The sequence below is a fragment of the Nanorana parkeri genome, unplaced genomic scaffold (assembly GCF_000935625.1).
Source record: "Nanorana parkeri isolate BGI_ZX_2015 unplaced genomic scaffold, ASM93562v1 scaffold474, whole genome shotgun sequence".
In the NCBI taxonomy this organism is placed as follows: Eukaryota; Metazoa; Chordata; class Amphibia; order Anura; family Dicroglossidae; genus Nanorana; species Nanorana parkeri.
Genome location: NW_017306742.1, coordinates 889,409 through 901,400, shown reverse-complemented (window position 1 = coordinate 901,400; position 11,992 = coordinate 889,409). Strand labels below are relative to the sequence as shown.

The 11,992-nt window shown below is 47.9% G+C and overlaps 1 protein-coding gene across 2 annotated transcripts in view; it reads left to right on the top strand.

Annotated features, from left to right (window-relative positions):
* The first annotated feature begins 7,133 nt into the window (after positions 1-7,133).
* Positions 7,134-11,992, top strand: part of BMP7 (bone morphogenetic protein 7) — a 52,148-nt gene continuing 47,289 nt past the window's right edge. Inside the window, exon 1 of one of the 2 annotated variants that reach the window (XM_018560676.1) lies at positions 7,134-7,856. In XM_018560676.1, coding sequence (XP_018416178.1) covers positions 7,460-7,856 — 397 coding nt within the window. In that variant the 5' untranslated portion in view covers positions 7,134-7,459. The remainder of the gene's footprint in view (positions 7,857-11,992) is intronic. The other variant, XM_018560675.1, reaches the window with a different exon arrangement.

Sequence of the window (11,992 nt, the reverse complement as noted above, 5' to 3'; positions counted from 1 at the left end):
GGTGCCCCTCTTCACATTGGAGTCCCCACCTTCACATCGAAAGCCCTCCCAGAGTCTCCCTTTTACATCAAGGTCCTTCTTGACATGAGGAACCCCCCTCATGAGCTTATGAAGCCTGCTTTCTGTTCTTAAGGGGAACCATAGCTCAGAGGGGTAACCTATTCCGATCGCCACGCTTCGCTTAAAGATGAACGGCAGAGGCAGCGTCTCACCGAGACTAGCGCTCTGACATCACTGCTGTTGGTGTCAGAGGGCGGTCATCTGCCGCTGTCTATTGTACAGAACGAGCCTAGGGCGACCCCAGACGTTACATTACAGGTGACATTGATGCCGTTTTGACATTGGCTGGACATTTTGTTTACTTCTGTATGTCTGTTTTCTATCTGAAAGCAGGTCTCTATTAGCCATTGCGGTGAGGCTACCCCCGCACCTCAAGGGTTAACTGCTCGTTTTGGTCTAGGGAGGAAAATGAAAAAGTTGTACTCACCCGATCATCAGAGACGGCTTGTTCTTAGACCAATCCCTGGAGCCTCTCTTCCCCTGTCTAAGGTCCCTTAGTGTATAGGATGTGAGGACACCCAGAGACATAACATCACTGCAGAGGAGGAGACAGGCTGGAGGGAGCGTTGTCACAGCTGATTGGTTCTTTAAGATCTTTATTGTGTAGGGAATGATCTTTTGTTGGATGGTTTATTTGAAATAGCTTGACATGTCCAGCCAGCACAATAACAGAAGAATGCAATATATCTCCCCAATACACGCACAGTTGCCTATATATATATATGGAGAAAAATAAATCATAGAGATGAAGGATATTGCTGAGCAGGAGGGGACGTTTTTGATTCTCTTCACAGTTTCACCTTAAAGGAGAACTATGAGGCGAGTGCTTTTCACTCACCTCATAGTTCTAGCCGACCTGTGACAATGAGACTGTCACAGGTCGGCTCAGTAGATCGGGAGGTGAGAGAACACATACCGGCGTTCGCTCACCTCTCAATCCTTTCACGGCTCCCTGCAGGGATTCCCTCCTCCCAGCTCCGATCTTCCAGCGCTGACTGGCGGAACGGACAGGGAGGGGGCGGGTACAGCTGGCTCTGCCTCTAGATAGGCAGAGCCAGCTGTCAGTCACGCAGCTGGGCTGATCCCGGCACAATTGTCGGGATCCGCTTCAGCTGCGGCGTCTCAGTCTATAGTGAGCTACAACTCGCGGTATACTGAGCCTATGGTGACGGGAGGACGCTAGTTTGTGTCCTCCCGTTACCCTAAGGAGAACTATGGGGAAAAGCCTTAATCCCCTAGGTCTCCTTTAAGATGAAAATTGGACCAATGAAGATTCCACCTAAGGCCCCATTTAGGGTCTGAAATGAGGACCATCTGTGTTTTGTCATTATCAAATAACAAGCTTCGCTAAGTGAAAGAGAACAGGTTAAAAATCAAAGTGACAAGCCAATCAGATGCCACGGGCAAAGGCAGTACGGTCAGATACCCCTGATTAAATGTGTGCATCCACCTCTTAATGCTTTCTTAAAAACAAAATGATGCACACAGTTTTGGGTCAGATTTTGAATGAAACAACAGCACATCATTCTTCAGCGTCCGGTAATTTGTATAGGCACCAGAAGGGAGATCTTCCAACAATGGTCCAATAACTATGGGCGCTGGGCCTGTGTACCAATACCAGCATATACTTCTTGAGAACACCTCCATAAGGCCACGCTTAGGTCAAGCGACACTGGGGGAAGTCAGAATAGGGACCTCTTTTGTCTTTTTAAAATTCCTAATGTACAGAAAACTACTTGCTGATCTGCCAGAAATCCAGTGAGCTCCTTACTTCCTGTAGTGAGCTGACAATTTTGCTATACTAAAATCCTTTAGCCCTGCTCAGTTCTTCCCTGCTGGACTACAGCACACCTAGCTATCCCCTGCTGGGCTACAGCACACCTAGCTATCCCATGCTGGACTACAGAACACATAGCTATCCCCTGCTGAACTACAGAAGACATAACAATCCCCCTGATGAACTACAGAACACATAGCTATCCCCTGCTGAACTACAGAACACATAACAATCCCCCTGATGGACTACGGAACACATAGCTATCCCCTGCTGGGCTACAGAAAACATAGCTATCCCCTGCTGGGCTACAGAAAACATAGCTATCCCCTGCTGGGCTACAGAACACATAGCTATCCCCTGCTGGGCTACAGAAAACATAGCTATCCCCTGCTGGGCTACAGAACACATAGCTATCCCCTGCTGAACTACAGAAGACATAACAATCCCCCTGATGAACTACAGAACACATAGCTATCCCCTGCTGAACTACAGAACACATAACAATCCCCCTGATGGACTACGGAACACATAGCTATCCCCTGCTGGACTACAGAATACATAGCTATCCCCTGCTGGGCTACAGAACACATAGCTATCCCATGCTTGACTACAGAACACATAGCTATCCCCTGCTGGACTACAGAATACATAGCTATCCCCTGCTGGGCTACAGAACACATAGCTATCCCATGCTTGACTACAGAACACATAGCTATCCCCTGCTTGACTACAGAATACATAGTTATCCCCTGCTTGACTACAGAATACATAGCTATCCCCTGCTGGGCTACAGAACACCTAGTTATCCCCTGCTGGAGTACATAACACATAGCTATCCCCTGCTTGACTACAGAACACATAGCTATCCCCTGCTGGACTACAGAACACCTAGCTTTCCCCTGCTGGACTACAGAACACCTACCCTAGTCCTGCACGGGATAACTAGGAAGATCTGACAACACTTCTTGGGGTTTCAGTGCTGTAGACCCAGGTATCTAGGAGCTCACTGGATTTCTGGCAGACGAACAAGTATTTTTTACAGGGAAGGTTAGTGTTGGGATTCCAGGGAGGATTTGTGTGAAGACTAAATGCATGGTTAGGGTGAGGATTACAGGGAGGGTTAGTGTTGGGGTTACGGGGGGGGGTTCATTTTGGGGTTACAGGGAGGGTCAGTGTTGGGGTTACAGGGAAGGTTAGTGTTGGGATTCCAGGGAGGGTTAAGCTGGACATACAATGTTAGATTTCTTTTTGTTCAGACTGCTGGACAGATCCGGAAGGTTAGTGTTGGGATTCCAGGGAGGGTTAAGCTGGACATACAATGTTAGATTTCTTTTTGTTCAGACTGCTGGACAGATCCGGAAGGTTAGTGTTGGGATTCCAGGGAGGGTTAAGCTGGACATACAATGTTAGATTTCTTTTTGTTCAGACTGCTGGACAGATCCGGAAGGTTAGTGTTGGGATTCCAGGGAGGGTTAAGCTGGACATACAATGTTAGATTTCTTTTTGTTCAGACTGCTGGACAGATCCGGAAGGTTAGTGTTGGGATTCCAGGGAGGGTTAAGCTGGACATACAATGTTAGATTTCTTTTTGTTCAGACTGCTGGACAGATCCGGAAGGTTAGTGTTGGGATTCCAGGGAGGGTTAAGCTGGACATACAATGTTAGATTTCTTTTTGTTCAGACTGCTGGACAGATCCGGAAGGTTAGTGTTGGGATTCCAGGGAGGGTTAAGCTGGACATACAATGTTAGATTTCTTTTTGTTCAGACTGCTGGACAGATCCGGAAGGTTAGTGTTGGGATTCCAGGGAGGGTTAAGCTGGACATACAATGTTAGATTTCTTTTTGTTCAGACTGCTGGACAGATCCGGAAGGTTAGTGTTGGGATTCCAGGGAGGGTTAAGCTGGACATACAATGTTAGATTTCTTTTTGTTCAGACTGCTGGACAGATCCGGAAGGTTAGTGTTGGGATTCCAGGGAGGGTTAAGCTGGACATACAATGTTAGATTTCTTTTTGTTCAGACTGCTGGACAGATCCGGAAGGTTAGTGTTGGGATTCCAGGGAGGGTTAAGCTGGACATACAATGTTAGATTTCTTTTTGTTCAGACTGCTGGACAGATCCGGAAGGTTAGTGTTGGGATTCCAGGGAGGGTTAAGCTGGACATACAATGTTAGATTTCTTTTTGTTCAGACTGCTGGACAGATCCGGAAGGTTAGTGTTGGGATTCCAGGGAGGGTTAAGCTGGACATACAATGTTAGATTTCTTTTTGTTCAGACTGCTGGACAGATCCGGAAGGTTAGTGTTGGGATTCCAGGGAGGGTTAAGCTGGACATACAATGTTAGATTTCTTTTTGTTCAGACTGCTGGACAGATCCGGAAGGTTAGTGTTGGGATTCCAGGGAGGGTTAAGCTGGACATACAATGTTAGATTTCTTTTTGTTCAGACTGCTGGACAGATCCGGAAGGTTAGTGTTGGGATTCCAGGGAGGGTTAAGCTGGACATACAATGTTAGATTTCTTTTTGTTCAGACTGCTGGACAGATCCGGAAGGTTAGTGTTGGGATTCCAGGGAGGGTTAAGCTGGACATACAATGTTAGATTTCTTTTTGTTCAGACTGCTGGACAGATCCGGAAGGTTAGTGTTGGGATTCCAGGGAGGGTTAAGCTGGACATACAATGTTAGATTTCTTTTTGTTCAGACTGCTGGACAGATCCGGAAGGTTAGTGTTGGGATTCCAGGGAGGGTTAAGCTGGACATACAATGTTAGATTTCTTTTTGTTCAGACTGCTGGACAGATCCGGAAGGTTAGTGTTGGGATTCCAGGGAGGGTTAAGCTGGACATACAATGTTAGATTTCTTTTTGTTCAGACTGCTGGACAGATCCGGAAGGTTAGTGTTGGGATTCCAGGGAGGGTTAAGCTGGACATACAATGTTAGATTTCTTTTTGTTCAGACTGCTGGACAGATCCGGAAGGTTAGTGTTGGGATTCCAGGGAGGGTTAAGCTGGACATACAATGTTAGATTTCTTTTTGTTCAGACTGCTGGACAGATCCGGAAGGTTAGTGTTGGGATTCCAGGGAGGGTTAAGCTGGACATACAATGTTAGATTTCTTTTTGTTCAGACTGCTGGACAGATCCGGAAGGTTAGTGTTGGGATTCCAGGGAGGGTTAAGCTGGACATACAATGTTAGATTTCTTTTTGTTCAGACTGCTGGACAGATCCGGAAGGTTAGTGTTGGGATTCCAGGGAGGGTTAAGCTGGACATACAATGTTAGATTTCTTTTTGTTCAGACTGCTGGACAGATCCGGAAGGTTAGTGTTGGGATTCCAGGGAGGGTTAAGCTGGACATACAATGTTAGATTTCTTTTTGTTCAGACTGCTGGACAGATCCGGAAGGTTAGTGTTGGGATTCCAGGGAGGGTTAAGCTGGACATACAATGTTAGATTTCTTTTTGTTCAGACTGCTGGACAGATCCGGAAGGTTAGTGTTGGGATTCCAGGGAGGGTTAAGCTGGACATACAATGTTAGATTTCTTTTTGTTCAGACTGCTGGACAGATCCGGAAGGTTAGTGTTGGGATTCCAGGGAGGGTTAAGCTGGACATACAATGTTAGATTTCTTTTTGTTCAGACTGCTGGACAGATCCGGAAGGTTAGTGTTGGGATTCCAGGGAGGGTTAAGCTGGACATACAATGTTAGATTTCTTTTTGTTCAGACTGCTGGACAGATCCGGAAGGTTAGTGTTGGGATTCCAGGGAGGGTTAAGCTGGACATACAATGTTAGATTTCTTTTTGTTCAGACTGCTGGACAGATCCGGAAGGTTAGTGTTGGGATTCCAGGGAGGGTTAAGCTGGACATACAATGTTAGATTTCTTTTTGTTCAGACTGCTGGACAGATCCGGAAGGTTAGTGTTGGGATTCCAGGGAGGGTTAAGCTGGACATACAATGTTAGATTTCTTTTTGTTCAGACTGCTGGACAGATCCGGAAGGTTAGTGTTGGGAATTCAGGGAGGATTTATGTCAGGGGTACAGGGAAGGTTAGTGTTGGGAATACAGGGAGGGTTAGTGTTTGGGGTTACAGGGAAGGTTAGTGTTGGGAATACAGGGAGGGTTAGTGTTTGGGGTTACAGGGAAGGTTAGTGTTGGGAATACAGGGAGGGTTAGTGTTGGGATTCCAGGGAGGGTTAAGCTGGACATACAATGTTAGATTTCTTTTTGTTCAGACTGCTGGACAGATCCCTCCCTGCACACTAAACAGCATGGATGGATGAACGCCCAACTGGGCTATTTGATTGTGCCAGCCGGCAGGTGTACCGCTATCAGAATACGGGAACAGTGACTGCAGCTAATGCTAAGTGGCTGCAGTCACTGCTCAGCTGAGAATTCCAGTGTCCTGATGGAAGGGCGTTGGGCAGAAGCCTGACGACAGGGCCACCCACTGAGCAAATTTCGGCTGGTCCATCAATCTGTCTGAGATTTGCTCGGTGTAGAAGCCAGCTCTATTGTTGGGGTTATGGGAACGTTGGTGATACACATAGGGTCAGTGTTAGGGTTACAGACTGAGGGGGAGTGTTATTATTAGGATTACAGGGAGGGTCAGTTCCAGGGGGGAAGGTTTCGTTTACAAGGTACATGGGTAGCGATTATTTGGTGATAATTTGATGTGACTGCTACAACAATCGAGTGATCTGTAAGTGTTTCCCAATTGTTTTAGCTTTGAACAGCAACGCATGTCTTTTATATTGTACTGCCCCCCCCCCTCCCCCCCATTGCTCAATTGTTTCTCAAGAAATCTGCAAACGACAATTTCTTTTACCTTTTTTCCTTCTTATGAGTGATTTTTTCGGACCGCGAATGTTACGACAGTCACCTATGCTGGTCTGGTCCTGCCTGGGATTGTCCTGGGTAAGGCTGCGTTGTTTAATCTGTTGTACCCATGACCTTATCTGTGAGCACAGCATGGGGGCACCATCCGCCCTGGACTGGAGCTGCTTCTCTTGTTCTGCCCGCCGCTCAGACAACCACCTCCTATTCTTGCAGCAGATGAAAGCGATGTTAATTGCTGCCTTCCCATTAGCAAGCAGCAGCAGCGCTGACCTTAGACAAGCAGAGGAGACGCAGATCATCCCTAATCTGTTTACTTTAAATTAATCATTAGGACTCTGCCTATCCTTACTTTTTTTTTTTCTTTACAGCTTTAGTGTTCTGAACATCCAGAAAAGCAACCTGGTGGTATCTTGCAGTGCACCAAACTTTCTTTCTTTGCTCTTACTCCCTCCTCCCAGATTCCCCTCCCATCACATTCAGCCTCCTGCTGCCTCTGCATTCACAAACCACCAGTTACACTTTGCAAAGGAACAGGGCAGACTCGTTGGGTTCTGAAGGAGGCAAACGGCGGAGCTTTTACCACTCCTGCATTACTCGGACACCCTGCCAAAAAAAGTCTGCCGAGATGGCCGGCTTTAGCTGATGCTCAGGAAGCCACCAGCAAGCCCCGGACAGGGTCCGCTCTCCAAGTCCATGCTCCGCTTTGGCTTCATGGTCCTCTCTTTATGAGCTCCCCTTCGGATAGAACTGCAGGTGCTCCGAGCTTCGCCCTACGCATCCAGGGGAAATGAATGTTTTTCTAAAGACCAAGACCACGTCCGCGCTGCTTTACGGCTACCTGCTGCTGAGGTCCATCCTGGCCGACTTCACCTTGGACAATGAGGTCCACTCCAGCTTCATCCAAAGAAGGCTGCGCAGCCAGGAGCGCCGGGAGATGCAGAGGGAGATACTGTCCATCTTGGGGCTGCCGCACAGACCGCGGCCGCACTTGTACGGGAAGCAGAACTCGGCCCCCATGTTCATGCTGGATTTGTACAACGCCATGACGGTGGAGGAGGAAGAAGCTGAGGGGTTCTCGTACCCGTATAAGCCCATCTTCACCACGCAGGGTCCGCCGCTGGCCATCCAGCAAGACAGCAACTTCCTCAATGATGCCGACATGGTCATGAGTTTTGTCAACCTAGGTAAGTACCAAAGGGTCAGTCCTATAATTCGTTCTAGGGCAGGGGTGGGTCGGATATAAAAACCCCTTAATTTGGGGATTTGGGATGTAAATGAGATATCTGGAGAAGTTCAGTCTTCAGAAGGCTCTATTGTGCTTGGCACTTGGCTTTGAGGTGGGTTATTTGGTTCCTTTTAGTCCACCCCACCATAACCTGTCTGGTTATACTCTCTCCTCAATGAATAGGAAGCACAGAGCCCTGTCGGTACCCACTCAAAGCCAACAGGAAGCTAAGGGAGGGCGTGCTATTATCTGGGTCTTTCTGTGTTGACGACTAGATTGGTGATCAATACCCAAACGTCCACTTACGGCCAATCCAAAAAAAGACTTATCACTTACAATTAATTTTCCAGAATACTTCCCTACAAATGATCGCGTTTGATCAACAAATGCGATCATTTCCTACGGCTGGAAGGATCTCCCCGTTAGGATGTGCTGTGCGTCACCCTGATTAAGTAGGGGGCCCTTTGGTTCCTTCAAGCACACCTTCCCTTCCCCGTCCTGTTGTGCCGTCGGTGAATTGCTTACAAAAGTGCAACTTGCGGTCGGTAACTAAAAGCGTTTTTAACAGAAATCGCAGAAATTGTTTGTTTTAAGGACCATTTAGGGATTTATATTCTTCGTTTGAAACTCAAATTTCATTAGTTTGTTGAAGAGAAAATGAGCAAGACAGCTCTGGATTATTTAAACACATCGGCTTCGTGGGGGGGGGGGGGGGGGGGGTGTTTCCTACCCATTTTTGGGTTGGAATTGGAAAGTTACGGAACGGAAACCCGGTCACTTTCGGCGCAATTGGTGTTTTTTTTTCTTTTCTCATTTTGATTCCGTTTTAACTCCACCTTTCAATTGTGGAAGCTGTCAGGTTATCGGTGGTGGTCAACCGAACTTGTGAGTGGCAGACCCGGTGACGACTTAGAATCGTATTTGCGATTTACGTGTTTAAAATTTAAAATCGCTGCAGTTGGATTTGTTTTTTCTTCTGTGCGGATGTAGCAAAGCTTTTATTTCTTTGTGTAAAGACTTTTTGACGGTATGCCTCCCCTTGTATTGCCTGAGCACTCCCGCAAGCTGCCGTCTCTCGGCGTGCCGAGAGCCGCGCAGCCGAGCGCGTTGTTTTTCAGGTGCACGTCTGCAGCGCAGACAACCGTCCCGGCAGTCTACGGGACTGTACATGACCTGACAGGTTTGTTCTCTCCTTTGAAGTCGTAATTACTGTATAGGATGAGAAGGGAGCAGGAAGCTGGGGAGCTCAGCAAGAGTTCAAAGCAAGGCCCTCGGTGATTCACCCTGCAACATGAAGCGTGAATGGACACAGTCCCATTAGGCGGCATAATAACATCTTTTCGAGCTGCTTGCCAGAACCCCTTCTGTGCCAGAGAGGCTGAAACCAGATGATGGCCGGCTTCAAAAGAGCGACTTGGCTAAGGGGAATGAGCGAGGGAAGGGCGTTCGGTGTGCAGCGTGCAGGCTTTTGGCTGCTCGCTTTTTAATGTTATGAACAAGTGTTATGTTTGTCGTGACAGATATAAAGATAACTCCGGTTGGGCATTTCTCGCTCAACGGTGACAGAAGTTTTCCGAGTGCTGAAAATTCCTTTTTTTGGACAGATAATAAAGAATTTGTAGCAAACAACATCCACGTAGATGTAAACCCTGACTGAGTGGGGTTCACTTTGCTCTGAGCGCTGTGTTTCCTAAGCAATGACCATATTGTCATCCGATTTGATTTATTATTGGTGTTTATATGGCGCTGACTATTTACGCGTTTTACATACTAGACATAGTTGTAGATAACTGCCGCATTCCTTACCGAATGTTGAAAGATGGGTGCTGAAGTGACTGCGGATGGCGCCGCGCATCACAGTGTACGCGCCCAGCACATCAATGGATAACATCCAAAATAAAACGTCTTTTATTCACGCATATTGTCACATCAAGAATGCAACGTTTCAGGGCCACGCAGGGTCCCCTTCATCAGGTTTAAATGGTTATTAAACCCTCAAATTTTTTTGCATATATCTACTGCCAGCAAAACTTTAAAAAAAACAAAACCCTTTTGAAACAGGTTAATACTTACCTGCGTCTTCACCGCACGCTCCCGTCCGAACATCTGAAGAGTCTCGGGCGGCCGCAGATCTTGGGACGGGCTCATGCGCAGTTCAGATGTTTGGCCGGGAGACGAGGAGAGACACAAGATAAGTCCATGGAGCAGCGTGCAACTGCACAGACACCATGGGACATGAGAGAAGAGGAGGACAGAGGGGTCAGTGCTGGATCAGAGACCCTCACAGACTCCGTGGGACATGAGAGAAGAGGAGGACAGAGGGGTCAGTGCTGGATCAGAGACCCTCACAGACTCCGTGGGACATGAGAGAAGAGGAGGACAGAGGGGTCAGCGCCGGATCAGAGACCCACACAGACACCGTGGGACATCAGAGAAGAGGAGGACAGAGGGGTCAACGCTGGATCAGAGACCCTCACAGACACCGTGGGACATCAGAGAAGAGGAGGACAGAGGGGTCAGCGCTGGATCAGAGACCCGCACAGACACCGTGGGACATCAGAGAAGAGGAGAACAGAGGGGTCAGCGCTGGATCAGAGACTCTCACAGACTCTGTGGGACATGAGAGAAGAGGAGTACAGAGGGATCAGCGCGTGATCAGAGACCCGCACAGACACAGTGGGACATGAGAGAAGAGAAGGACAGAGGGGTCAGCGTTGGATCAGAGACCCTCACAGACTCCGTGGGACATGAGAGAAGAGGAGAACAGGGGGCTCAGCGCTGGATCAGAGACCCACACAGACACCGTGGGACATCAATGAAGAGGAGGCCAGAGGGGTCAGCGCTGGATCAGAGACCCGCACAGACACCGTGGGACATGAGAGAAGAGGAGGACACAGACTCCGTGGGACATCAGAGAAGAGGAGGACAGAGGGGTCAGTGCTGGATCAGAGACCCGCACCAGCGCTGGAGGGACAGATGTAAAGGAAGAAATTGATCGGATAAAGAGGCATGATTTAAGGTAAGTCCTTACACTAACATTGGGGGGGGGGGCATACCCTTTAACATAACACACTGTCTTAATATGACTGGGATGAAGGGGACCCTGCGTGGCCCCCGAAACGTTGCATTTTTGACCTGACCATATGCGTGAAAAAAAGACGCTTTATTTTGGACGTCGTCCATTGATTTGCTGGTGACATTTCTGATTTAAATACTACACATTCACATCAGTCCCTGTCCCCAAGGAGTCTTACAATCTAAGGTCCCTATGGCACATATATACTAGGACCAATCTAGACAGATTTATCCTACCAGCATGTCTTTGGGGTAAACCCGAGTACCCGGAGGAAACCCATACATGGCTCCATAGGACCCTGTAAGGGCAAGGAGTCACCCTAAAACAGGATACCAGGGCCAGTGCTCAGGAAATTAAACATTTAAACATCAAGAAGCAGCGTCCATTGTAAGTGATTTCATCAGCATTGAAATAGCCTAAAAACCTGTTGACTTTAATATCACTTTAATATGCATTTGTATTACGGGGCAGATATTGGGAATTTAGAAGCAATTTTCAAAAATGCCGATCATCACCAAGCGCCCTCCAATGAGCGCTGAAGGAACAGAGAGGGGAGGTGTGAATCCCTGCGGGGAGTGACAGTCTCTCTCCTGCATGGAGAAGACCGTGAACTGAACGATCAGCAGTTTGTGATCGCTCAGTTCTCAATCTCTCCCAATACTTCTCCTTTAAATATGCTGCAAGTACAATAATACAAGTGTTGATTTGCCAGAAATCCAGCAAGCTCACATCTTCCTGCAGTGAGCTCCCAACTTCCTGGGAGGATGTACTCTGTAGTCCACCGGGAGAAACCTCAAGCATGGCTGACAACACTGCTTGGGATTCCAGTGCAGCAGAGGCAGCGTTGTCAGCCCTGGCTGAGGTTTCTCCCGGTGGACTACAGAGTACATCCCTCTTATGTTAAGTAGTCCTGGAGCGGAGAATTCCGATGGGGCCAATAACACTCCTTGGTATTTCAGTGTAGCAGAAGCAGAGTTTTGTTTGCTCAGAGAGGACTTTAGAAGCTCACAGATGAACGT